The 27,947-nt window shown below is 41.6% G+C and overlaps 2 protein-coding genes, 1 long non-coding RNA gene and 1 other non-coding gene across 4 annotated transcripts; 2 read left to right on the top strand and 2 right to left on the bottom strand.

Moving 5' to 3' along the window:
• Nucleotides 1-364: 364 nt before the first annotated feature.
• Nucleotides 365-25,192, bottom strand: LOC132429955 (uncharacterized). Its single transcript, XR_009520412.1, has 3 exons — nt 25,121-25,192; nt 10,411-10,519; nt 365-392 (listed from the first exon to the last, which is right to left on the bottom strand). It is a non-coding gene; the product is annotated as an uncharacterized lncRNA (long non-coding RNA).
• Nucleotides 8,304-9,236, bottom strand: LOC132429347 (olfactory receptor 10V1-like). Its single transcript, XM_060017594.1, is given in 1 exon segment — nt 8,304-9,236. A coding segment is annotated over 1 exon segment (933 nt).
• LOC132429954 (olfactory receptor 10V1) lies at nt 23,838-24,538 on the top strand. The gene is given in 2 exon segments (XM_060018965.1): nt 23,838-24,393; nt 24,396-24,538. Coding segments are annotated over 2 exon segments (699 nt in total).
• Nucleotides 25,193-27,581: 2,389 nt separating the features above from the next.
• LOC132430421 (U6 spliceosomal RNA) lies at nt 27,582-27,687 on the top strand. Its single transcript, XR_009520512.1, has one exon. It is a non-coding gene; the product is annotated as a U6 spliceosomal RNA (small nuclear RNA).
• Nucleotides 27,688-27,947: the final 260 nt, after the last annotated feature.

Here is a 27,947-nt window from a genome sequence, read left to right as displayed (position 1 = left end):
TTTAGGGACATGATATTCTAAACTGATCTAATTGCTGCTAGACTTAGCTATATTTCAATTATTGCCTAAATTTTTACTCTCCAAGTTTGAGGTAGTTTAGAAAGACATACAGTTTGTTTGTTTTTTAAATTTATTTATTTTATTTATTCATTTTTGGCTGCATTGTGTCTTTGTTGCTGCACGCGGGCTTTCTCTAGTTGCGGTGAGCGGGGGCTACTCTTCGTGTGGTGTGTGATCTTCTCATTGCAGTGGCCTCTCTTGTCGCAGAGCGTGGGCTCTAGGCGTGCGGGCTTCAGTAGTTGTGGCACGCAAGCTCAGTAGTTGTGGTGCACGGGATTAGTTGCTCCGTGGCATGTGGGATCTTCCCGAACCAGGGCTCAAACCCGCGTCCCCTGCATTGATCGGCAGGCGGATTCTTAACCACTGCACCACCAAGGAAGTCCAAGACATACAGCTTTAATTTATTCAATTAGAGGTTAATTTTGTGTACCTAGACAAATTCTACAGATCCTTCAAAACTCAGCCAAGTGTCACCTGTTATGTGAAGCCTTATTCTGATACACACACCTTCCCCCACACTCCTCCAAAAACGAAGAATTACTCCCTGCTCCATGCTCCATGGTGGCTTTGTGCCCACCCCAATTATAGCATTTATCACTCTGCACTGTGTTTATACACTCATTTTTCAACCTCTACTAGGATAGGTCCTCAATGGGAGTGACTAGTTCAACTCAGTTCAATTGCATCTCATCGCTTAGTATGGAGCTAAGCACCTAATGGATGTCTAGTATTCATTGATTGCAGAATGTTATAGCACTGGGCATTCCTTTACTTATTCACCAATATCATCCAAGACCCTATCACACTCCCTATAAATTATGTGTTTTTTTTTTGTTTTTTGTTTTTTGTTTTTGCGGTACGCGGGCCTCTCACTGTTGTGGCCTCTCCCGTTGCAGAGCACAGGCTCCGGACGCGCAGGCTCAGCGGCCATGGCTCACGGGCCCAGCCGCTCCGCGGCATGTGGGATCTTCCCGGACCGGGGCACGAACCCGTGACCCCTGCATCAGCAGGCGGACTCTCAACCACTGCGCCACCAGGGAAGCCCAAATTATGTGTTTTATACCAGCGGCCGCTAGTGATTTTGGTCAAGGCCATTATAAAATGTAGAAACAAAATTTTTTCAAAGTTTGGCCATTCAAGAACAACCTTCATGATTTATGTTTTATCTAACTTATTAGTATAATTTACTTAATGTTTTTCTTCACTTAAATTCAGCTCACTCACTTTTTAAAAAAAATTTTGGCTGCATTGGGTCTTCCTTGTGGTGAGCAGGCTTATCACTGCAGTGGCTTCTCTTGTTGCAGAGCATGGGCTCTAGGCACGCAGGCTTCAGTAGTTGTGGCGCATGGGCTCAGTAGTTGTGGCTCATGGGCTCTTGAGCACAGGCTCACTGGTTGTGGCACACGGGCTTAGTTGCTTTGCAGCATGTGGGATCTTCCCAGACCAGGGCTCGAACCCATATCCCCTGCGTTGGCAGGCAGATTCCTAACCGCTGCGACACCAGGGAAGTCCCTCACTCACTTTTTTCTTTAATGTAACAACATCATCGTACTGGCTATATTTTTTATCCCTCACTTTTAAACAAATACAAAAAAATGTTTAAATGCTCATGTATGTATCACCGAAAACTTTCATCTCAAGGACAAGTAGCTCTGAAAACTCTGGAAATATTGTTGAAATGAAGGCCTACAGGTGTATGTGTGTGAGAGAGAGAGAGAAATTGAGAGAGAGAGAGGAGACAGAGAGAAGAGAGAGAGAGAAAGAGAGAGAACTTGGTAGGAGTTTGTCAAAGCAATCTTGAAAGAAAAATGCAAAACAATTCCAGAAGACACAACCACCAGCCACTTGAAAGTCTAGTTGTGTGTATACTGAGCTGGGACGTATTTTAGCAAGTATCAGTGGTCCACTCAGAGGAGAACAAACAAAGCCACTCTGTTGCTCTGGAGCAGAGGCTGCAAGCTGCTGGCCCACACGCTGCACACAGGCGGTGGATGGCTTTTCAGATGCTTTGCGTTCAGCAGTTTTGTTACACTGCTCAACACTTCAGAATGCTATATAGCAGAACAGCTGCCATGCTGGAGCTGGAACTCACTTTATATGGAGTCTAGACCCTTTCCACTGTAGCCAGAGCCACAGTCATCTCTGAGTGACACCGCAGGCCGTATCTGGCAGTCTACGTTTTTTTTTTTTTTTTTTTTTTTTTTTTTGCGGTACGCGGGCCTCTCACCGCTGCGGCCCCTCCCGTTGCGGAGCACAGGCTCCGGATGCGCAGGCTCAGCGGCCATGGCCCATGGGCCCAGCCGCTCCGCGGCATGTGGGATCCTCCCGGACCGGGGCACGAACCCGTGTCCCCTGCATCGGCAGGTGGACTCTCAACCACTGCACCACCAGGGAAGCCCCCGGCAGTCTACGTTTTAATTCTAGCCACACAAAAAATTTTTAACCTTTCTTCTTTAAGTTCTCCATTTTTGCCTCCCAGTTCCATTTCTCCCTCTCTCCATTTCTTTTGCCTTTCTTTCTCTTCTTTTTTTCCTAGTCCCCTGTGATTTTCTATTTGCTGAATTTAATGTGCCTATACCTTACAGGTGCTAAGTAATTATTCATTTTTAAAAGGCTGTAGGGAGAAAAATCTACTGACCCTGAAACCATGCCCCATAGGGTTAACAGAAATTGGTGACTCACAGAAATTCTTGAACTTGTCTTAAAGCTTGCTAAAAACCCCTCTGCCTGGTACCTGCCTTCACTGAGCAAGTTCACCTGAATTATTTTGCTGCAAATTGCATACCCTCCAAGCTTCACATGCCCTAAACAGTAAGATGTTTGCCCTAGGTACTTGGAGTCAGCTGTGTGTAGTTCTACTTCTAGCTGGCTGAGACTGGTTGGAACCACTGACCCTAAAACTGGGCCTGTGCAGGTGTCTAATGACCTTCTAACATCACAAGGCCAAAAACTCCACCCTCAGATCATGCTTAACACCACCATTTTGAACACACATCCCATGAAGAAGCATGTAACTCAGATATGCCTGCGCAGAACACCAATTACCTCACCTTTTCCCTACCTCAAATCACCTTTCCCCATGTCTAAGACCACCTTGGTTCTTTTTTTTTTTTTTTCTTGGCTGTGTTGGGTCTTCATTGCTGCACGCGGGCTTTCTCTAGTTGCGGCGAGCGAGGGCTACTCTTCGATGTGGTGAGCGGGCTTCTCATTGCCGTGGCTTCTCTTGTTGTGGAGCACGGGCTCTAGGTGCTTGGGCTTCAGTAGTTGTGGCACGCAGGCTCAGTAGTTGTGGCTCGCGGGCTCTAGAGTGCAGGCTCAGTAGTTGTGGCACACGGGCTTAGTTGCTCCGCGGCATGTGGGATCTTCCCGGATCAGGGCTCGAACCCGTGTCCCCTGCATTGGCAGGCAGATTCCTAACTAATGCACTACCAGGGAAGTCTACCTTGGTTCTTTTTCCCATAAATATCTCAGGCCCCTGGCCTTCAGGGAGATGGAGCTGAGACTGGTTTTTCTGTCTCATCTCCTTTCTTGGCTGTCTTGTGACTAAACCTTTTCTTTGCTGCAAATCTTGGCGTCTCAGTGTTTTGACTTGCTGCATGCCAAGCAAACAACCTGGTTCGGTAACAGTTCCTTAGTGACACTAGCTTTTAGTCATCTTCTGATCCTTCTTCTAGAATCAGACTCCACGGAGTTTAGAAGAGAAAATGACTGTACCCAGTGAGGCCACGAAGCTGTTTCTTGGACCAATGCATCATTTTCTCCCAGGATGCTCTCTCCATGTTCCCCACTGGTTCACTGAGTCTTTCCAGCTGTTACCGAACCAAAACTTGGGTCCGCTCGCCCAGTAAAGCCAATCTACTGATAACTCAGATATGCAGTAAAGCCAATCTACTGACACCAGGTTGTGGTGAAGGAAAGTGCAACGCTTATTGTAAGGTGCCATACAAGGAGTCCAGGACAGCTAATGCTCAAAAAGCCAAACTCCCCGACTGGTTTCAGCAAAGCCATTTTAAAGGCAAGGTGAGGGAGGGGAGTCCCAGGGTATGTGATCAGCTCGTGCACAGTTCTCTGATTGGTTGATGGTGAGGTAACAAGGCAGTGTCACAGGGGTTAAACATTATCAGTCCACGAAGACATGAGGCTACGTGCTCATGGTCATCAAGTAGTTAATTTCTTCCATTTGGTGGTGGTTTTAGCGTCTGTAAAAAACTCAGGAAATGTGCATCAGATACTATTATCTAGGTACTTCAGAAAGGAGCTAAAGCAGAGGATATGGGAGAGAGGTCTGCCCTGGGAAGGCCCCCTAGGGTCCTGCTCAGGTACACAGCTGACCCCAACATTCAAACTGGTTCTTCCAAATGCAATTGAAAACCACAGTGGACATAGTTGACAGGTATGTGCAGTGTCTCTGTGGGCTGAAGGGGGCCAGTGAACCTTCCTGTTTCTCAGTGAGGCCTTGACCTTTATCCTGACCCACATCTCACCTCTCCAGGAAGAGGAAGCAGAGACAGGCTCCAGCAAATGCTGTGTGGCCCCAAAGATCTTTTTTTTTTTCCTAAGAGGAAAGATCAATAGGTCTGAATGTCACTACAAAAAAAATCGTTTCTTCTATTTGTTCTTGAAGTTTTAGTTCCCAGGTCAAACTTACCTGGATAACAATCAAATCTTAAAATATATCTGAAAGGATTTGTGTTTGGTAATGCGAAGAGGGTGTGGGTCTAACTGGCTGCATCTTCAGTTTGCTCACCTGTTTTACTTCCTCACAGCCTGGTTTCTGTTACAACAGACTCATTTCATCAAGACCCTGCTTGAGTAAAACAGTGTTTGCGAAAGCACTTCCTGAAAGACATGCTTACCAATCAGGTTCTAATAGTTTTAGGTTTATTCCCTAAACTAAAATCAAGTTGGAACATCAGAGAGCTGTATTCTTCTGTTGACTGTGATCATTCCTTCCAGAACTGCGTTAAGTGACTTGAACATCAGTGTCACTCCATCAGTTTACATTGAGCATTAGCCCTAGAAAATTCATTTCAAATTTACTATATGTTATACTGGTTAAGGTCACAGGCTCTGGAATGAAACTGTGCCAGCACTTACTGCCTGTGTGATCTTGGGAAGATGACTTAACCTCTCAGAACTTCAGCTCTTTATGTGTAAAATGGGGATAATAATGGTACCTATCTCCTAAGACTTTGTGGGATTCAAGTAAGTTAATGTGTACCAAGCACCTAAAACAATATCTGGCTCATACTTCAGGGCTCAATAAATGATAGCTAGTGTTATTATTATAATTGTTGGTATGTTGTTAAATGTGCTGTATTCTCTTTTGAAAAGCAGTAAGAAAAGATTCTTTTACATCTGAGATTTAACCCCAAAAAAGTGTTCAATTTCTCCCTATGTCTAGAAATTATATGACCTTTGAAGCTCTCAAATTTAATTGTATTTTATTTTTTACTTTGGCTACTAGGGAGCTCAGATACCTGTAGGTGACCACTATTATAAACTGCAGAGAAGCACATGGTTTACATTTCTTTTTTGTTTGTTTGTTTGTTTTTGTTTTTATTTTTCGCTGTGTTGGGTCTTTGTTGCTGTGTGCAGGCTTTCTCTAGTTGTGGCGAGCAGGGGCTACTCTTTGTTGCAGTGCGTGGACTTTTCACTGTCGTGGCTTCTAGGCGCGCAGGCTTCAGTAGTTGTGGCGCATGGACTTAGCTGCTCCGCAGCATGCGGGATCCTCCCAGGCCAGGGCTTGAACCCGTGTCCCCTGCATTGGCAGGCGGACTCCCAACCACTGTACCATCAGGGAAGCCCATGGTTTACATTTCTGCATAGAAATCTTACTACTGTATTCTTCCTGAATTTTGCCTTCACCCTGATCTACTTGACTATGTGGGCGTTTTGTGTTTTGTTTTGTTTTTGTTTTTTTTACTTTTGGCTGTGCTGGGTGTTTGTAGCTGCATGTGGGCTTTCTCTAGTTGAGACAAGCAGGAGCTACTCTCCGTTGTGGTGCACGGGCTTCTCATTATGGTGGCTTCTCTTGTTGCAGAGCACGAGCTCTTGGCGCTCCGGCTTCAGTAGTTGCAGCATGTCGGCTCAGTTGTTGTGGCGCACTGGCTTAGTTGCTCCGCCACATGTGGGATCTTCCCGGACCAGGGATCAAACCCGTGTCCCCTGCATTGGCAGGCGGATTTTTAACCACTGGACCACGAGGGAAGTCCTGACAATGTGTTTTTAACTTTTGTATTCAATGTATTTCTAAGCCACTTCACATCTTTTGTATAAGGATATTGGGAATAGAATAAAGTAAAAATAATTAGAGAAATAACTTAATTTCAACAAATACCATTGTTATCAATAAAATATTTATTGACTCTCCACACTAGCACTATTCAAAGTTCTGCATGCTCCTGTACTTTTTTTTTTTTTTTTTTGCAGTATGGAGGCCTCTCACTGTTGTGGCCTCTCCCGTTGCGGAGCACAGGTTCCGGACGCGCAGGCTCAGCGGCCATGGCTCACGGGCCCAGCCGCTCCGCGGCATGTGGGATCTTCCCAGACCGGGGCACGAACCCGTGTCCCCTGCATCGGCAGGCGGACTCTCAACCACTGCGCCACCAGGGAAGCCCACTCCTGTACTTCTTAATGTTGCTGCCTGGCCAAGGGTCCCAAGAATTCTTGTCATCAGGTTTTCATGCTGTTTTTCCCCTTTCTTGTGTGTAGCACAATCAGATATGGAATAGGGTGGCTTTTATCATCTATTGCATTTGCAACATCAAGAAAAGAATGGGGTTCTTTTCCTTTTCTCTTTAAGGATGGCATCTCGGAAGTATCTTTCCCTGCTCTCAGTCCTCCTTCTGATCCACTCCACCAATTTCCACGACAGCTCTGCTCATTGGCTATTGTTGTTTTGGGATTCTCCTGCAAGGATCACAGGAGCCAGTCTCCTGCCATGAGAAGCAGATGACTCTACTGAGATAGGCTGGGACCTGGGACCCTTTACCAGAGTGCTCGCCCCTGGACAAACATCTCCTTGAGCAACAGAATACAAAGAAATTATAAGGGACTAAAAATAACTGCAAGCATGCACAGTTGGGGCAATTATGAACAATAGGATACAAAAAGGCCACAAACCAACTGCCACTTCTGAGGTGCTGGGAGCAAAATCAGGGTATTGCGCGTGCTCCATGGGCACGGCACTGCCAAGTGGGTGGGCAGACCCCCTAAGCTACACCTCCTGCCCAACCCACGGACCTGCCCCCACTTGTTACCGCATTTAAGGACCCAAGCAGCTCCTTTCTGGAGCAAACAAGGGCACCTGTTACTTATTTTCTTTCCCTCACGCTGCAGCACAAGCCCCAATAAAGACTTGCCTGAAATTCTCGTCTGGCCTCTTATCAATTTCTATTGATTAAAGAGTACAAGGGGGGCTTCCCTGGTGGTGCGGTGGTTGAGAATCTGCCTGCCAATACAGGGGACGTGGGTTCGAGCTCTGGTCTGGGAAGATCCCACATGCTGTGGAGCAACTAGTCCCGTGAGCCACAACTACTAAGCCTGTGCGTCTGGAGCCTGTGCTCCACAACAAGAGAGGCCACGATAGTGAGAGGCCCGCGCACCGCGATGAAGAGTGGCCCCCGCTTGCCACAACTAGAGAAAACCCTCGCACAGAAATGAAGACCCAACACAGCCAAAAAAAATAAAACAAAAATAAATAAATGGGGGGTTTTAAAAAAAAACAAAAAGAGTACAAGGGCCTGGGTCAGTAACACTACTGTTACAAAGAAGAACAAACCTGACTCCATATTGGATCTATTCCTTTAGCGCTAACCTTTGTGCCCTGTGGCCTGTGCTTAGTCATGCTGGCTCTGCACCTTCGTAAGAGAATGTTACCTATAGCCTGAAATGTGCATGATGGCCCATTCTCAAAATGTCTGCTTTATCAACTGCTGCCATCATCTTATCCTTCCATTCAATCATTCTCTCCTTCACTGACATTCCTGTGCTAGTCCTTATTCTAAGCACTATGGTGAGAGAGGAGGCTGGTTTTGTAGGCAATCTAAGGTTTCATGATTGGAATCTAATACAAAGTGGATGAATTAGTACTGATTAGCATTTCACAGGCAAGACAGCCATGGGACAGTCATCTCTCCACTCCCCCCTTTTTCCTTTTGAGCTTCCTGTCCTTCAGATCATGTCCCTACTTCTGATTTGAGGAATCTTTTTTCTAGGAAGGAATATTTCTGGCTCCCTGATCAAGTACGTTCTTGCCATAGTCTCCTCACTGCATTAGTCACTTCTTGATTCCTTATGCTATAGACCAAGGGGTTCAGCACTGGTGAGAAAAAGTTGTAGACAACAGACACTGCCTGGCCCTCTTCTGGGGAGTAGCTGGAGCTGGGACACAGGTAGATAAGGGTACAACACACATACTGCAGGAGAACCACCATGAGGGGGGAGGAACTAGTGGAGAAGGCCCGGCGCCTTCCCTGGGCTGAATCCATCCTCACGATGGTGGCCACAATGCAGCCATAGGAGAGGCAGATAAGGAGCAAGGGAATGGCCACAGCGGCCACACTGATGGCACAGAGAGCTGCCTCATGCCTGTGGGTGTCTGCACAGGCCAGGCGCATAACAGCAGGCGTGTCACAGAAGAAGTGATAGATTTCATTGTGGCCACAGACTGAAAGGTGGCAGATCAGAATGGTCAAAGGCAGCACCAACAGGAATCCCAGACCTAAAGAACCTAAAGTCATCTGCCCACAGAGCTGCCAACTCACGATGAGGTTGTAACGCAATGGATGACAGACTTCCACGTACCTGCCATAGGCCATGACAGCAAGAAAGACACAGTCAGATTCCCCGAGAAGGATGGAGAAGAACATCTGGGCTCCACAGCCAGGGAGAGAGATAAGCATCCTCCCCATGGAAAGGACGCCAGCCAGAGTCAAGGGAGCAATGTTGGTGGAGTGGCCAGTCTCCAGCATGGCCAGTGCAAAGAGGAAGAAGTACACTGGGGTATGGAGGGAGTGTTCTCACCAGACTGTGAGCCCAGTGGTGACATTTCCAATGAGGCTTCCTGGGTACAACAGCAAGAAGGCCATGAATATGAGGGCCACCACTGCCTGGTCTGTTGAGAAGGGGTGAAAGTGGAAATGGACCGCTCCCGTCTGGTCGTGCTCTTCCATTAGCCCTGGTACCAGGAAGGACATCATGGAAAAAGTGATCCTCCTGTGTCCTCGAGCTTGCTTGTGTTAGAAACACAGTTTGCAGTCATTGATTCCTTACCTTCATTGCTTCTTTTAGAGTTCAGTTAAGGTGATCTTGCCTCCTGCACTGCTTAATCTACTAGCTGTGTGACGTTGGAGAAGTTATGGACATCAGCGTTCTCCTTTTAAACATGGGAAGGGTGTGACACACACCTCGGAGAGGTGGTGTCTGAGAGTGCCATGCCCCATGCCAGCCATGCAATAGAACGGTTCTCAACAGGGTTTCCTTCCAATTGCATTTTTTCCTTGATCTCCGTTCTTTTTTTTTTTTTTAAAGCAAACCTTCCTGAACATTCTTATGCCTCTTCATTACTATGATTGTCCAATCACCCCCCAGGACACCGTAAAAGTACATATTTGTACAAAGAGCATATGATTCTCATATCAACCCTAAAAGGCTGGCAACACAGGTCTTTCCTTTACCTGTTTTACAAAGGTGGAAACCAGAAGCCCAGATAAGTTAAACAGCTCACACTGCTATCCTCCCCATTCCCAAACTCGCAATTTTGGTATCGTATTTTTTGTTTTTGTTTTTTTTCTTAAACTTTGAACAATCCAATTTTGTTCTGTTTTGTTTTACCAAATACTAACCCTACTCTTGTTTTACCTTCTTTCTCATATCTGCCTTCATTTGCATTATTACGGTGTCCACCCTAAATAAGGCTTTCATCCCCTCATGTCTAGCTCACTGCCCACCAACCCAACTTATCATACTTTTAGATTAACCTCTCTTAAACACTTTTAAAATCATATTACTCTACTCTGACCCTAAACTTAAAAAGCAAAGGAACCTCAAATTTATTAGTCAATTATACCTCTATAAAACTGAAGAAAAAATAATAAAGGAATCTCTTATTCTTGTGATATCACATACAATTATCACAAAATAATTTTATAAGTGAAACTAGCATAACTTACCTGGGGTATAACTTCAGGAAATCCCTCAATGACCAAAATCCACTGTCCCATCTCACCCACCACACCTTTGTTCTAAATCGCTCAGTCCTTATGCACGACTCTTAAACTTTCTTTTAATTTCCTGCAAGGTAGACTTGCACATATGCAAACATACTTTCTTGTGTTTATGGATTACCTTTTCAATGATATTCAAACAGCCGAAGGTAGCAGCCTACAGTAGGGTCTTTGCATTGATCTTTTCAGGGGGATTCTCAGAGAGCCTGGGCCATGCCAAAAACACTTTCCTGTTAAAATAGAGGGGCAGGGCCAAAAACATATGCAAATTAGAACGTTCAACCACCATTGTTTTTTTGGTGTAACAAGTGAACCAAGTTTTACCGTTGTGTTTTCTTTTGGTTTAGTTGTTAACGATGATCCCCAGCGCTGGCAACGTTGTGGACAAATGAGCATTACCAAGCTCGCTGGTGGAGAGGTGAGAGGTTCAACACTTTAGGAAAATAATAATATTTTTAAATGCTCATGTTTTGTCAAAATATTGACAGTTTTCCAAGGTGAGTAATGCATACCTAAGTATTCATAGTACTATCCTCTTAATTTGTGTAGATTTGAAATTTACCAAATAAAAAATTAGCATTTGAGTTTAGTTATCACACTTCGGGAGTCTAAAATTAGAAATTAATCTGAAATTAGAATGACAATGGCAACAACAAAAACCTTTATATACAAGGTAAAAATCATAGCATAATTTTAATAGGGAATAATGAAGACAACTTAATACGGAATGCTAGATTCAGTTGATGAAATACTATGCAATGGTTTAAAGTTATATTTCTAAAGACAATGTAATAACCTGAAGATATCTGTGATATAATACTAAACAGAAAATGAGATTTTAAAAATGAGATCACCTCACTGTAGAAAGAATGCACTCTGAGTAATGAGCCTGAAAAGTGTTTTTCCTGTTCTATATTTTCTAATATTCTTTAATAAACATCAATGCTCTTATCATTTTAATTAATTGCAAACTTATAACATGACAAAAGGAGAAACAAGCAGTGTCGTCCTCAAACTGTGGAGTACAATCTTTTGCAAATTTTTAAAGCAAAGTAAACAATTTATACAGAAATTAAGAAAAAAGTTTGTCTAACCACAACTGGTCACTGTATTTTCAATAAGAAAAGTGTCATTCCATGAATGCACATTTCATCCTTCATTCAGGTAACTTATCATCAATCACCCCTGGAATGGAAGTGAAGGAAGTTTATTTTTCTAGCCAGGCTGCTTTCCCGGAATGCCTACTGCAGAACAATCCCTGTGCATCAGCTGTTCTATGGAAACATCTGAACCAAAGCCATCATGGCCAGAAGCACCAAGCACTTCAAAGGAAAGTGCTGATTTGGAAGCTTGAAACTGGCTCTTTCACACTTGGTACATGGTCAACACATTCCTTTCGCTCTACCCTGTTCACTCTTGAGTTATTTGTGTGTATGCCTGTCTCCCTGGCTGCACAATACACTATTAGCATCTTTGACGGCAGCTTCTATATTTCGTTTGCCTTAACACACATACTCACACATAATTTGCATATAGTAAATGCAACTCAATTTTTTAAAATAATGAAGCCAACTTGACAAAGCCTAGTATCCTGAGTCACAGCAGGGAAAACTGTAAAACAAAATAAAACTAAAATGCCAGCTAACGGGTATTGAGTGCCCCTTAACGTCCACTGCATTGCAAATAATAACGACTGACACTTATTGGGTGTCAGGGACTATTCCAAGCACTTTATGCCAATTAACTCATTTGCACCTCAAAATAAACTTATGAGGTAGGAGCCATTATGGTCCTTATTTTACAGATGAGAAAAACCAAAGCACAGACTCCAACCCTGGCCAAATACTGCAGACTGTACACACTTAACCACTACTCCGTGTTGGCTTGCCATGAACATGTCCTCATAGTTGTCTCCTTTGCAGGTTTCAGCTTTGTATATGTGGACTTGGGGAAGAATAATGATTTGCTATATTCTGTCTAGAGGAGACAGTACATCATCTCCTAGTTGGGAATCTTTAAAAAAAAATTAGACACTTAATATTCCTACTGCTGGGAATTAATTCTAAAGAAGTCAAAGGGATGAAAAGGGTATTCATATAAAGCTATTTCTAGTAGTATTGTTTCTGTATCTAAAAGAAAGAAGCAGATCACACAACATATAGGGAACAAAAATATCTAACTGTTCTACAGTCATTCAATAATATAGTGTATGAATTCAGTGCATTAAAAGGCCTCCACTAAGAAAAGAATGCAGAAGTAGGGGTGAAAACCTTAATGAGGAAAAAAAAAAAAAAAAAAACACCTTAATGAGGAGGTAAAAGACCCATACACTGAAAACTATAAAACGTTGATGAAAGAAATTAACTATGACACAAATAAATGAAATGATAACCCATGTTCATGAATTGGAAGAATTAATATTTTCAAGATGTCTGTGCTGCTCAAACTTATCTACAGACGCATGCAATTCCTATCAAGAGTCCAATGGCATTTTTCACAGAAGTAGCAAAAACAATCCTAGAACTCAAATGGAAGGAAAGAACCAACCCAACCAGAAAAGATCCCAGAGCAAAAGCCATCTTGAACAGTAAGAACAAAGCTGGCGATATCACACTTCCTGATTTTTTTTTTTTTAAAAGAAGATGGCGGGGGTAGGAGTTTAGTAATTTATTTATTTATTTTTGCTGTGTTGGGTCTTCGTTTCTGTGCGAGCGCTTTCTCTAGTTGTGGCAAGCGGGGGCCAGTCTTCACTGCGTGGCGCGGGCCTCTCACGATCGCGGCCTCTCTTGTTGCGGAGCACAGGCTCCAGACGCGCAGGCTCAGTAGTTGTGGCTCACGGGCCTAGTTGCTCCGCGGCATGTGGCATCCTCCCAGACCAGGGCTCGAACCCGTGTCCCCTGCATTAGCAGGCAGATTCTCAACCACTGCGCCACCAGGGAAGCCCCTACACGTCCTGATTTTTAATTAGAATACAAAGGTGTAGAAATTAAAATAGTATGGTACTGGCACAAAAACAGACACATTGACCGATGGAACATATATACATTAGTCAGCCTAATAAAGAAGGAAATCCTGCCATTGGCGACAGCAAGCACGAAGCTGGAGGAGATTATGCCAAGTGAAATAAGCTAGACAGAAAAATAAGTGGTGATATCACTTATATGTGGAAACTAAAAAAAAGTTGAACTCATAGAAACAGAGAGTAGAAGTGTGGCTACCAAGGGTCAGGGAGTAGGGGGAATAGGGAGATGCTGGCCAAAGGGTATAAGCTTTCAATTATAAGATGAATAAATTCCAGAGACCTAATGTACAACGTGATGACTAAATTGAACAATAATGCATTGTATACTTGAAATTTTCCAAGCGAGTAGATATTGTGTTCTCAACACATACAAAGAAACAACTATATGAGATGAAAGTTATACTAGTTAGCTTGATCGTAGTAATCACTTCACAATGTATAACAAAATGTCACATTGTACACCTTAAATACGTACAAATTTTATTTGTCAATTATACCTCAACAAAGCTGAAAAATAAAATATTGAGCATAAGTCTGTGTATTGGAAGGAAGGTTGAATAATTGGTAGCTCTTAACATTCTCTGCACCGTGTGAATTTTACAGTGTTTTCTCCATAAACCCCACAATAATCCTTTTAAAGCTAATAACGTGCTATGTAACATAATGAATACTGCACATGCATTATCTCATTCAATCTCCACAACTTCTCTATGAGAGGGGAACATCACTCTCATTGCCACTTTACAGATAAGGTCACCAAGGCTTCGACCATGTGATTAATGTACCCAAGGGCACACATATAGTCAGTGGCTGAGCCCAGGTTTGCGTCCGAGTCTGTCTGAATTAGAACTACTCTTTTAACCATTCTTATGTATTACCTCCAAACCCCAAGTTTTGAAAATTACTATCTGCCTAACTCTATCTTTTAAACAAACAAAAAACAAAGAGTAGTAGTAATAATAATGATACATGTATAGGGCTTCCCTGGTGGCGCAGTGGTTGAGAGTCCGCCTGCCGATGCAGGGGACATGGGTTCGTGCGCCGGTCTGGGAGGATCCCACATGCCGCGGAGCGGCTGGGCCTGTGAGCCATGGCCACTGAGGCTGCACGTCTGGAGCCTGTGCTCTGCAATGGGAGAGGCCACAACAGTGAGAGGCCCGTGTACCACAAAAAAAAAAAAAAAAAGATACATGTATAGATGTATCCCAAGAAAATGTATGACATATGCTAGGGCTTTTTAAATATTAAAATTACCTTGAAAACTCCATTAATAACCTTGAAGGTCCTTTGAGATATGGATATCCAACATATGGTCACCCACTACATGACCTCTAAAATCCCTTCTAGTTCTATGATTTCATGAAAAACCTTTAAAAAAAATTTTTTTTTTAAATAGAAAAAGAAGCTCTAGATGGTCCCCATTTCTCCAAGGGACACTGAAAGAAAACCATCTCTTCAGGTGCTTTACATGAAATTGAATGAAGCATTAGTTTCATCAATGTCAAGTAAAATTTTTTTTTGGCTGCATTGGGTCTTCGTTGTTGTGGCGAGCAGGGGCTACTCTTTGTTGTGGTGCACAGGCTTCTCATTGCAACGGCTTCTCTTGTTGCAGAGCACGGGCTCTAGGGCACGCGGGCTTCAGTAGTTGTGGCTCACGGGATCAGTTGCTCCGCAGCATATGGGATCTTCCCCAAGCAGGGATCAAACCTGTGTCCCTGCATTGGCAGGCAGATTTTTAACCACTGCACCACCAAGAAAGTCCCAAATGTCAAGTAAATTGAGAGACCACCGTCAGGATTTGAATGGTTCAATACAGAACACCCAAGGAGATGGTGGGTGAAAAGTTCCGGCTTTGATATGTTAAATGTGAGATACTTACTAGGATCCAAATAGTGATGTCAGCTAGACAGTGGATATACTAGTCTGGAGTTCAGGGACAAAGTTAGGCTGCAAATAACATATCTGAGAGTTATCAGCCTGTTTTTGTATTTAAAGACAAACAACTGAACTGGATTACCTACCAAAAAAATGTAAATAGAAAAGAGGGCCTGGGGCCAAGATCCAGCCTGAGTGGGAGTTAGGGCAAGTATAGAAGCCAGCAAAGTAGACTAAGAAGGAATATCAGAGATATGAGAGTAAAGTCAAGAGGAATCAATTTCCCAGAAGCAAAGAGAAAAGGGGATATTGCAGAATATGGAAAAGAACAAAAAAACAGTGAATAATGCCGCATGTGGAAATTTTCTTTTTTGAATGTTATTTCAAGGTAAATCAAGTGAAAATAGTAATTTTTCTTTTCCTCAACTGACCTCATCACTGAGTTCATCAACAAGTGACTAAAAAATAATCCTTAGGGAAGCTGTACCAAATGGAATAACGGAATATAGGAACACTGAATTTAATCTTGTTGTTTTATGCTTCCCAAGCAGACCTTCCTGAGTCATCTCAGGGGACCAAGAGTGTCACTTTAGCCAGCTTAGTTATTATGAATGTCATTATTTGATGATTATTTCAAATCCAAATATCAAGGAAACTTCAAAGGTAAGTTCCAGGCTACAGAGACATAAGTATAGCCGGATGTTACCTTATACAAAGAAGCAGCAGGATAGACCATACTCTCGGTCCCAGAATTGATCAGATAAGGAATCAGATCTAGTTTGAGAAGAGCTTTAACACAGTGCCCTGAATCAGTAAGATATGTGAATCTAGAAGTGGTAAGCATGCCAGCCCGCAGATCTTCTGAGGACAGACCACTGGGGTCCTCAGCGTTTAGCAAGGGACCCATGTAAGTCTGCAATGGCTTGCGGTCCACATGAGTACATTAAAAGGTAAGAATCTCCTTCCAGACTCCAGATTTTAGAAGATTAGGAAAATCCCTAGCATGTAACCAGGACAAGGCTTGCTGTGGGCATTGGCCAAGGAACAGAAGCTAAGTATGGAGTGGAGCTTTTCCCAGAAAGAGGCAAAGTTCAGTTTTGACTCAGAACCAGTGTCCTATACTAGACAGTTTAAGGAGAATTCAAGAATGCATACTGTGAAATCCATGTTCTTCAAAATGATTGATGGCAAGGAGGCTCTGTCCAAAATAGTCAAGGGATCATGCTCTAGATCAGATTGAGTCCGAAACTAACTGGCCTTGAAATATAATGTCAGTACTTTCAAGGTTTCTCCAGTTTAAAAATATATCTGTCATCCCAAATGTCAATAGAAGCTGAAGAATTAGAGAATATCTACTTCTGTTATAAAAGGAATGGCTAGAAGGTTTCTTCTCATTAAGAATCCCCCATATGCTCCGGTACATACAAAATTAAATTTGATTTTCTCCTGTTAAAAAAAAAATCCCCTGTATGCATTAAAAAATAATTCTAATTACATGCAACTTTTCAAAAACCATTTTTGGAAAAGAGAGATACGCCTGCACTTTCCTAACACGTTGTCCTTTTACAACAGCCCTTAGCTGAATTTGACTTGTATTCTTTTTATTACTTTATCTCTCATTCAGTTTTGGCCTCTTTGTGTATTGACACCCCCTCTCGTTCTCTACACTTTTCCCTCTTCTCCTAGAAACTAGAGCTATGCCTTACATAGAGGACGGTCTTAATAAATTTTTTTTAAAGATTTATTAGAATAAATATTGATTAAATGAGTAGTTGGTGAGAGAGGACGAAAAGAAGGAGCAAAAAGGAAAGAGAGAGAGATTACAGATCAGGGCACTGAGCACAGACTTTGTAAGGATCTGAGAAAGGCTGGTGGTGTGTCACTTTACAGTGAAATAGCTTGTAGATGAAGGACAATTAGAATGAAAGGATTTGTCTCTCTAGGACACCTATCAGTCAGCCTTACACGTAGTGCATTGTTCAGTGAGATACAATTTATTTTTGTGATAGAAGCTTAGACTTGCTTCTGACTGACCTAGGAATTGTGTTACTTTGCCATTTACTAGCTGGGCAAGTTGGTTAAACCTTTAAGCCTGAGTTTCTTCATCTGAAAAAAATACAGACAATAAAGGTACATGTTGCATAGGACTGAAGGACCCCTTAAGTGAAAGGATGCCTGTAAAATGATTAGCATGCTGCACAGTACCCAATAAATGTTACCTATTATTATGCAGTAGGAGAATAATAACTTTGTGTTGAGTGTCTGAATATGTCATTTGATATACTCAAACTATGCTTGTAAAAGTGTTATGCTGAAAAGTATTATGTGGGATTGCCTATATGCTACCATTATTGACTTTCAGAAGCAAATTCTATATGACTCAACCTACTAACAGTAAAGGGAATGATCCAGCAACCCCACTCCTGGGCATATACTTGGACAAAACTATAATTCAAAAAGATACATGCACCCCCATGTTCATAGCAGCACTATTCACAATAGCCAAGACATGGAAACAACCTAAGTGTCCATCAATAGATAAAATAGATAAAAAATAGATAAAATAGATAAAAAAGAAAATAAAATGAAAAGAAAAAATAGAAAAAAGAAAAAAAATAGATAAAATAGATAAAAAAGATGTGGTACATATATACAATGGAACACTACTCAGCCATTAAAAAGAACAAAATAATGCCATTTAAATACCATATGATATCACTTATATGTGGAATATAAATGAACATATTTATGAAACAGAAACAGACTCACAGACATAGAGATCAGAATTGTGGTTGCCAAGGGAGATGGGGGGGAGGGATGAACTGGGAGTCTGGAATTAGCAGATGCAAACTATTATATATAGAATGGATAAACAACAAGGTCCTACTGTGTAGCACAGGGAACTATATCCAATCTCCTGGGATAAGCCATAATGGAAAAGAATATTTTAAAAGACTGTATATATATATGTGTGTGTATAACTGAGTCACTTTGCTGTACAGCAGAGATTGGCACAGCATGGTAAATCAACTATACTTCAATTTAAAAAAAAAAGGAAAAAATAAAAATGAAGTAAAATAAATTTTTAAAAAAATTGTAAAGGGACACGACTTTGGCTCTTCTTTCCAGATGCTGCTGCCAGAAAATACTCTTAGAGTCTCTTCCAGAAAGTAAAAATACTCTCTTCAGACATAATTTCTTCAGATTTACCGACATATGTAAAATTCGTATTTTATTTTATGAATTAATTTTATGAATATTTATGAATTCATAAATTCACATATAAAATTCATTTATATGAACATATAGAAAATGTTATTCAGAGATGTCTTGTAAAAATAAATATATCCATCTGATGTTGGAATCTTCCAGCTGCTATGAGTAACTTCCGGAGAAACAAATATCTGTGCTCCAAGCAGGGCTTTTGTCCCCTGAATGATAGTTGGAATATTATTCTCCCTTCCCTGTTTATCCCACAGTCAAAACTCCCAAATTAAGATTTCATTTTCCTCTTCAGGTGAGTCCAAATTTGTGCTAACAGGTATAACATAAATTTCAATTAGGCCATGTAGATAAACCTAAAGTCAGGACATTTTATATAAACTATCTTTTAACTGTAACAACTCATTTATAAGTAGATGAAACAGTGCTCATCCTTCATTCTACTTAAAGAGGGATTCTGCAATATAAGGTGACACAGGAAACTAGTAGTGGAACCAGATGTAATACAAAATTTCTCCCAGAAAATGTTAGATAGACCGGCCAGGCATTCTGTCTATGCAGCCATGTAAATCTTTTTCAGTCTCAGGATAGATCATGAAGGAATCAATGAATCAGTGTACTTTACTGAAGAGTTAATATGTGCCAGACATTCCCGTAGGTTCTTTTATGGACAGTGTTTCATTTGCACATCATGACAGTCTTGTAAAGTAGTGAGGTTTTATTCTGAGCAAATGGGGTCTTAGAGCAAACGAGCTAGCAAGATCACAAAATTAATAAGTAGCAAAGCTGGGATCCTAATACACATCATTCAATTCCAACATAGCCTACCTTCTACCATCTTGTTTGGAATCATCATCTCCCCCAAATTTGTATGCTCTTTTTAATGAATGCATTCTCCTAAAAGCTGGTTGTATAATCAAAGAGACAGTTTACTGACTTAGGTAAAAGATCACCTTTTCACTACTTTTTTCCCCTTGTTATTAAATGTTGTCTACAATTTAAATCGAGAGAAACTGACAAGAGAGGATGGAAGGTGTTGCAAACAGAACAAGAATAAGGGAAAATCTGGCTGACAGTCTTGTCCCTCTGACTCCATGAAGTAGACGGCATCTCAATCCTCTTTGCATCCTCTACAGTACCTTGTATATTTAAATGATGAATTAAAAAATGACCTACTGGGGCAACCTTGAACAAGTCAGGCAATCTCTTTGGAAGAGATGGATCATATAACCTGGCAGAGCTCCGATTCTGTGGGTCTGTGTGATCTTTTATGGCCACTAGTCAACTTGTACAGGGTTTACGTGAAGGATGAAGAACTCATGAAGCTTTGTTCTTGGTCACATGATTGTAAACAGTCTCAAGAGATGATAAACAATCTTTCCAAAGACTAGTTATCCCCTGGGAGTTTTCTCTAGGCATATCTATCTTAGAAAGTGTTGACTACTACTTTAGTTGTGTTCTTTGGGATAATAAAGGAGGAGGTGTTCCAAGTCAAGGTTTTATATTTGGGAAGTTTGGGGAGTTATATTTTCCACTGAGTAATAGCCAATCTAGGGTCTAAATCAGTACTTTTAGATCGTTTCTACTTAGGTAATCTAATTAGCACGAGAGACAATTTACATTCTTAAGGTCTTGGTGATCAGTCACCAAGAAATCTCTCGGAAATCTTATGTTTTTATTTCCCAAATTCATGCAGATCTTTTTTCTATGCATACTATCTCCACGTTTTTATTTTTATATATCCAAAAATTTTCACATTAAAATTGACTTTTTTAAAAAGCTGTGTTCTGTTGATGCTAGGACTTCACTTTGTTCTAGACACAGCTCTGTACCTTCTAGATTCTAGACTATATACATTCTAGTCTAGGAAGCACAACACGGATCCCAATAACCGCGACTATTCCTCCAGATTTACATAAAGAATGAAGTAAGCAAAGCACTCAGTTATTTGTTTGCATGATGCCCGACATTTGGTTCAATATTTTGGCATCATTTAAAACAAATATGTTCCAGACCGTCTTTTGAAAAATGTGTCTAGTTAGTTTCTTCTTTGCAATAACAAAAGCAATTCATATAATCTAAAGTTGAGATAGCTTCCAGGTAAAACATAACTTACAGCTTTATCTTGTCACAATGAAGAGACCACAATGAGTGAGAAACTTTCTTTTTAAATAAATTTATCCATTTATTTATTTTTGGCTGTGTTGGGTCTTCGTTGCTGCGCACAGGCTTTCTCTAGTTGCGGCGAGCGGGGGCTACATTTCGTTGCGGTGCACGGGCTTCTCACTGCGGTGGCTTCTCTTGTTACGGAGCACGGGCTCTAGGCGCACCAGCTACAGTAGTTGTGGCTCTCGGGCTCTAGAGCGCAGGCTCAGTAGTTGTGGCACATGGGCTTAGTTGCTTCTCGGCATGTGGGATCATCCTGGACCAAGGCTTGAACCAGTGTCCTCTGCATTGGCAGGCGGATTCTTAACCACTGTGCCACCAGGGAAGCCCCCATTGTTTTTTGTTTTTTGTTTTTTTTTTTTTTGCCCCCATTGTTTTTAACCAAACACTTTCCCTCTGCTCCTTATGAGAGAAAGAAGGGAGATTTTTTTGGTTGCATTGGCAAGGGCAGTATTTACTAGATGAACCACAGTCTAAATTATAATTATGCTTCTCTTGTCTGGAAATACTGTAATCAAACATTTTTGGTCTCTGATCTTAGGTGCTCTTTTTCCAATTGACCATCCAGAGTTCTACCTATGGCTGAACTATAACCAATCAAATAACAAAACCACTTAGGAGATATAAAGTATAGGGGAGGCAGTGCAGTATAAATAAAGATTAAGGACAAAAGCTCTATAGACAAACTTTCAAATCCCAGCTCTCCCATTTCCAACTTATGTGACTTCAAAGCACCTTTTTCTTTGTTTGTTTGTTTTTGCGGCACGCGGGCCTCTCACTGCTGTGGCCTCTCCCGTTGTGGAGCACAGGCTCCGGACGTGCAGGCTCAGTGGCCATGGCTCACGGGCCCAGCCGCTCCGCAGCACGTGGGATCTTCCCAGACCGGTGCACAAACCCGTGTCCCCTGCATTAGCAGGTGGACTCTCAACCACTGTGCCACCAGGGAAGCCCCAAAGCACTTTTTAACTTTTTTTTAATCCTGCATGTCTTCATCTGTAGAATGGGTATGATAATAGTACATGCCTACTAAAGTGGTTTAACGGATGAAGTAAGCTAACCCGTTTAAGTACTTTCACTTTCCTAACACTTAACATGGAATAAATGATAATTTGTCATAAGACAGAGCCCTCGTCCTCCAGGAACCTAGAATATAATTTGGGACAGAACATACAGATACAGTAAAGACAGTATGTTAGCTCTAAAATCATAACATGATGAGTGACATAGAATTTCAGAGAAAGGAGAGAGAGATTTAAACTGGAGTGGCCTAGGAAGACTTTGCAAAAGAAGAACATAACCTAGAATTTTAAAAGTGGGCAGGATTTGAATCCGACAACAGAGAGAAGACTTCTAGCTAGAAGGAAAATAGAATTATATGAAGCAGAAAGGAGAATGATGGATAAGAAGCCAATGAGTAGACCATACGGTATGTAACAGGGATAATTGAGGGCCATAGTGGGATTAGCCTAAAAAAGTCTGATCCAGGGCTTCCCTGGTGGCACAGTGGTTGAGAGTCAGCCTGCCGATGCAGGGAACACGGGTTCGTGCCCCGGTCCGGGAAGATCCCACATGCTGCGGAGCGGCTGGGCCCGTGAGCCATGGCCGCTGAGCCTGCGCGTCCGGAGCCTGTGCTCCGCAACGGGAGAGGCTGCAACAGTGAGAGCCCCACGTACCACACACACACAAAAAAAAGTCTGATCCAGGAGACACTGGAATAATCAGCAGAGGAGTGAGAAAGCTGTCATTTAATACATAGGAAGGCCTTGAAAAATTTTAAGCAGATGAATAATATGATAATGGAGAGCAGGATGTATTATAGAGAGAAAAGAAGGGAAATGGAAGATTAGATGGGAGGTAATCACAAGAATCCAAATGTAAGGTAACAATGGATAGAACTAACAGGGCAGTGGGAAGGGACCAAAGTAATAGACATGAGAACTTTTGAAAATTTTTATTTTATATTGAAGCATAGTTGATTAACAATGTTGTGTTAGTTTCAGGTGTACAGCAAAGTGATTCAGTTAAACATATACATGTATCTATTCTTTTTCAAATTCTTTTCCCATTTAGATTATTACAGAATGTTGAGCAGCGTTCCCTGTGCCATACAGTAGGTCCTTGTTGGTTATCTATTTTATATATAGCAGTGTGTACATGTCCATCCCAAACTCCTAATTTATCCCTCCTTCCCCACCCTTCCCCCCGCCCGGTAACCATAAGTTCATTCTCTAAGTCTGTGAGTCTGTTTCTGTTTTGTAAACAGGTTCATTTGTATTATTATTTTTTTTAGATTCCACATATGAATAATATTATATAATGTTTGTTTTTTGATATGAGAAAAATTTGAAGGACCAACTATCAGTATTTAGGGACAAATGAATACTGGTATTTATTGGATAAAGGAGAGGAAGCAAAATGACTCAATAAAGCCTCTGGGTTTTGAGCTAAATTACAGAGCTTGTGACGCAATATCCCAATGTAGCTCTAGCACAATTTTCTTTAAACTACGACACACAGCTATTTATACATTCCTAAAATTTCCCATTTCAAGTTTCCCATAATGAATTGATACCCTATTTTATCTATTTTGTTTTTGTTTGTTTGTTTTTGCGGTACGCGGGCCTCTCACTGTTGTGGCCTCTCCCGTTGCGGAGCACAGGCTCCAGATGCGCAGGCTCAGCGGCCATGGTTCACAGGCCCAGCCGCTCCGCGGCACGTGGGATCCTCCCGGACCGGGGCACGAACCCGCGTCCCCTGCATCGGCAGGTGGACTGTCAACCACTGCGCCACCAGGGAAGCCCTATTTTATCTATTTTGTACCTTTGAACTTTAGATTGACTTTATTCATTAATTCATTCAGCAAATACTTCTTGGAAAACTTTCTCTATCAGGTACTATGCTAGGCACTGGAATTAAAGCAAAGATCATCAAAATCCCCACCACCGAGGATTTCTCAGTCTTCAGTACTTGAGGGTAAAGGTGGCAAATGTACACATGATAATGTTCCATGATCTGCTTTGAAATGAAAGTGTGCACATAATTGCCAAAGTACTTCCATGAATGGAAATGTTGGGAAAGCATCGTATTAAATGAGAGGCACCTAGAGACGGTGTCATCTTTCCTTTTCATAGGTCCAATGCCATACCCATGGAAGAAATAAATAAAACTGTTTGATACAAAAAACTGCAAAGATACTATTCTTCTTTCGTCCATTCTCAGCTGACCCAAAGGTACAGGTGGTGATTTCTGTGGCTTTGCTGGTGATGTACCTGACCAGCCTCCGTGGAAATGCCATCATTGCAGTTACTGTCCAGATCCACCACTCTCTCCACGCCCCCAGGTACTTTTTCCTGGCTAACTTGGCAGTTCTGGAAATCTTCTATACATCTTCCATCACCCCACTGGCCTTGGAAAACCTTCTTTCAATGGGCAAAACTCCTGTTTCTATCACTGGATGTGGCACCCAAATGTTTTTCTTTGTCTTCTTGGGTGGGGTTGATCGTGTCCTGCTTACAGTCATGGCTTATGACCGGTTTATAGCAATCTGCTACCCTCTACGATACACCCTCATCATGAGCTGGCCCTTGTGTGTGGAGTTGATGGTAGGATCCCTGGTACTGGGGTTCCTGCTGTCGCTACCACTGACTATTTTAATCTTCCATCTCCCATTCTGCAACAACAGCGAAATCTACCACTTCTACTGTGACATGCCTGCCGTCGTGCGCCTGGCTTGTGCAGACACGCACGTTCACCAAACTATCGTCAGCTTCATCGTCCTAAGCATCCCCCTCTCAGTAACCTCCATCTCCTACGTCTTCATCGTGAAGCTATTTTACAGATCCAGTCAGCAGAAGGGCACCACCGAGCCTTCCCCAACCTGCTCTTCTCACATCTTAGTGGTCCTCCTGCAGTATGGCTGCACCAGCTTTACATACTTGTCCCCCAGTTCCAGCTACTCTCCTGAGATGGACCCGGTGGTGTCTGTGGTCTACACTTCTCTCACTCCCATTTTAAACCCCTTGATCTATAGTATGAGGAACAAGGAATTGAAAGATGCCTAAGGAGGGCACTAAGCGCGTTTTAGGTAGGATGGTTCTACGACTTATTTAAATCAGGACACTTCTGAGAATGAAATGGGATGCAGTTAATAATTATGCTGGGATGATATACATGAGCCAGGACTGTCCTCAACAAACTGAGACATAGTATTCTAGAAGAATAATGAATGCACCGGAGGAAATGAATACTACTAACTGAAATAAAGCTTTATCGCACAGGGTAACATGATGTCCTGGGCATGGATGCAGGAGCTTCAGCATTTATTTATTGGACCTCTACTGCGTCCTAGGTACTTTATGTGGGTTATCTCACTCAGCCTATAATAAGTATAATTGTCTTCATTTTTAGAAAAGAAAACTAAAGTAGCTAACAAAAGACATACCCAGGATGAGAACACGAGTATTCGGAAATCTAAACACTACGCTGTCTTCACACAATGACACTCCCCTTGTTCTAAGCTCGCTCTGCCAGTAAGAATATACGTTACCTCGTGCACGTTTCTCCATCTCTCTAGGCTTCAGTTTCCTTATTTCTGAAGTGGCAGAGATGTGTTCCTTCCAAGGTCATAACATTATGTTCTAAATATTGGCCCAGCAGACCCTGAATGGGAAAAAAAAAAAAAAAAGAGGCTTTGCCGTTAGCCAAAGGAAGGAGGAATTTTTTTTACATTTCCTGTTTTGTTAACCAAAATGAAAACTCATGATTCTGTTCATAACGTTTAAAGAGCACCCCAGTAATAAAAAGCATAGTAATAATGGAGGAAATGTTCTTTAATTTAATAAGTGAAAATATAGGAGAGGAAGAAAGTGGGCATCATTGAATTGGATTCCTTGAGGATCTCTTCTATCTCAGAGAGTGTTCCAGACTCTGCTTGAGCGTCCAAGGAGAGAGATCATTAACTTGTAAGACACTCCATTCCTCGCTGGACAACTCCAGTTATTAAAGTACTGTACCTTACCTTGAGCTAAAGTCTATCTACAAACAACTTCCTCCCACTGATCCTGCTTTTTCTCCCTAAGAGCTCTCTTCTACATGACAGCTCTTCACATGTGTTAGGATCGATTGTGCATCTTCTATAAGTCTTCAGTCCTCTTTTCTCTAGAGCAAGTACTACATCAACTTTTCCTCCAGGATATTACATTTTTTTTAATTTTTGAATTTTATTTTATTTATTTTTTTATACAGCAGTTTCTTATTAGTTATCTATTTTATACATATTAGTGTATACATGTCAGTCCCAATCTCCCAATTCATCCCACCACCATCCCCCTTGGTGTCCATACGTTTGTTCTCTGCATCTGTGTCTCTATTTCTGCCCTGCAAACCGGTTCATTTGTACCATTTTCCAGGAGATTATATTTGAACCCTCTCATCATACAAGTCACCTTCTAGATTTTCCCTAGCTCCATATTCTTCTACGAATTTTCAGAAATAAACAAAATACACTGGGAATATTTTGTTCTGGGGAACTGCTACTTTTACCTGTGAACTATGTTTCTATTAATTCATCTTGATCCTTTTAGTCTCATAAATATGGTATCAAATATAGTTTTCATATGTCTTTCAATGCTGCCTTCTCATAATTTACTTTACTAACATACATGGAGGACTTTTCATTTAACACTGATATATTGTGTTTTTATTAGTTTTGGCCAAGTGACTAAACTGACAAGTCATCTTCAGGATTTATTTTATTCTTCATAATCTTGTGTCATGGTCAAAACTGCATTCATTTCCTTTGTCTAAGTCATTAACAAATATCTAAAATAGGACAGGATGAATGCAGCATCTATGGTAGTCCTCCTCTGTGACAACTGTTGTCCAACTAGATAGAAACCTGCTCAGTTAACACCATCTGTGGTACACTGTCACCATTCTGATCCCCACCCCCTGTTGACCCCATCATCCTGTATCCATGTTTTTAGGTGACCCCTGTCACCCATGGATATGTGACTTGCTTTGTTGCAGGCAGAGGTTTTACCCTTACCCTTTGGTGCCTGTCCTCTCTTGCTGCCCTGAGACTGACATGTGAAGAAACCAGGCCTAGAATGACACCTTGTAGAACACAAATTGGATGTCAAGTTGAGGCTCCCTAGACCAATTCCAGTCAATCCACCAGATGACTGCAGCCACATTAGTGACCCGAGTAAGACCAGCAGAAGAACTGCCCAGTTGAGCTAGGCCAAAATGCCGACCCACAGAAACCTGGGCAAATAAAATCATTGCTATTTTAAGCCCTTAAGTTTGGAGTGGTTTCTTTTGCAGCAAAAAAATAACCAATTCGCCATCCAATCTATAATAAACCATCTCTCCAAGAAGGATATCATAGGAAGCGTATCAAATCCTTCCATACAATCAAAATACACTGTAGCACTTATATAAACTGAAGCATTTAGAAGCCTTATTTTTAAAGTGAGGTGCATTTGTCTTCAGTAACTTCCTATGGGCTCTTAGTCATCACCAGGTTTTTCAAACGCTTACAAGTTATCTGCCCAATCATGCACTTCCAGAATTTTACTAGAGATTGGCATTGAGATAGCTATTTTATCGTTTGGAAACCCACTAGTAAAATAAGTCAGAAAGAGAAAGACAAATATTATATGTTATCACTTACACATGGAATATAAAAAATAAAACAAACTAGTGAATATATCAAAAAAGAAACAGACTCACAGATATAGAGCACAAACTAGTGGTTACCAGTGGGGGGAGGGAAGAAGCAGGGGCAAGATAGGAGTAGGGGATTAGGAGGTACAGACTACTATGTATAAATTAAATAAGCTACAAGGATATATTGTACAGCACAGGGAATATAGCCAATATCTTATAATAACTAGAGTATAATCTATAAAAATTGTGACTCACAATGTTGTACACCTGAAACTTAAATAATATTGTAAATCAACTATATCTCAATTTTTTTTAACTAAAGGAAAAAAGAGAAATGAGCGCTCCTTTTGCAGCACATATACTAACATTGGAATGATACTGAAAAGGTTAGCATGGTCCTTGTGCAAGGATCCCACGCAAATTTGTGAAGTGTTCTATATTTTTAAAAACAAAAAAGCAAACTCATAGGTACAGAGAACACATGGGTGGTTGTCAGAGGTGGGTGGGGCGGGGAGAGAGGAGGCAAAATGGGTGAAGGGAGGGGTCAAAAGCTACAAAATTCCAGTTCCAAAAATAAATAAGTCCTAGGGATGTAATGTACAGCATGGTGAGTATAGTTAATAATACTGAATTGTACATTTACAAGTTACTAAGAGAGTAGAACTTAAAAGTTCTCATCATGAGAAAAAGAAATTTGTAACTAT

Source organism: Delphinus delphis, chromosome 8 (genome assembly GCF_949987515.2).
Source record: "Delphinus delphis chromosome 8, mDelDel1.2, whole genome shotgun sequence".
Classification (NCBI taxonomy): domain Eukaryota; kingdom Metazoa; phylum Chordata; class Mammalia; order Artiodactyla; family Delphinidae; genus Delphinus; species Delphinus delphis.
Note: the sequence above shows the minus strand (reverse complement) of the source record. Positions and strands in the feature narration are given on the sequence as shown.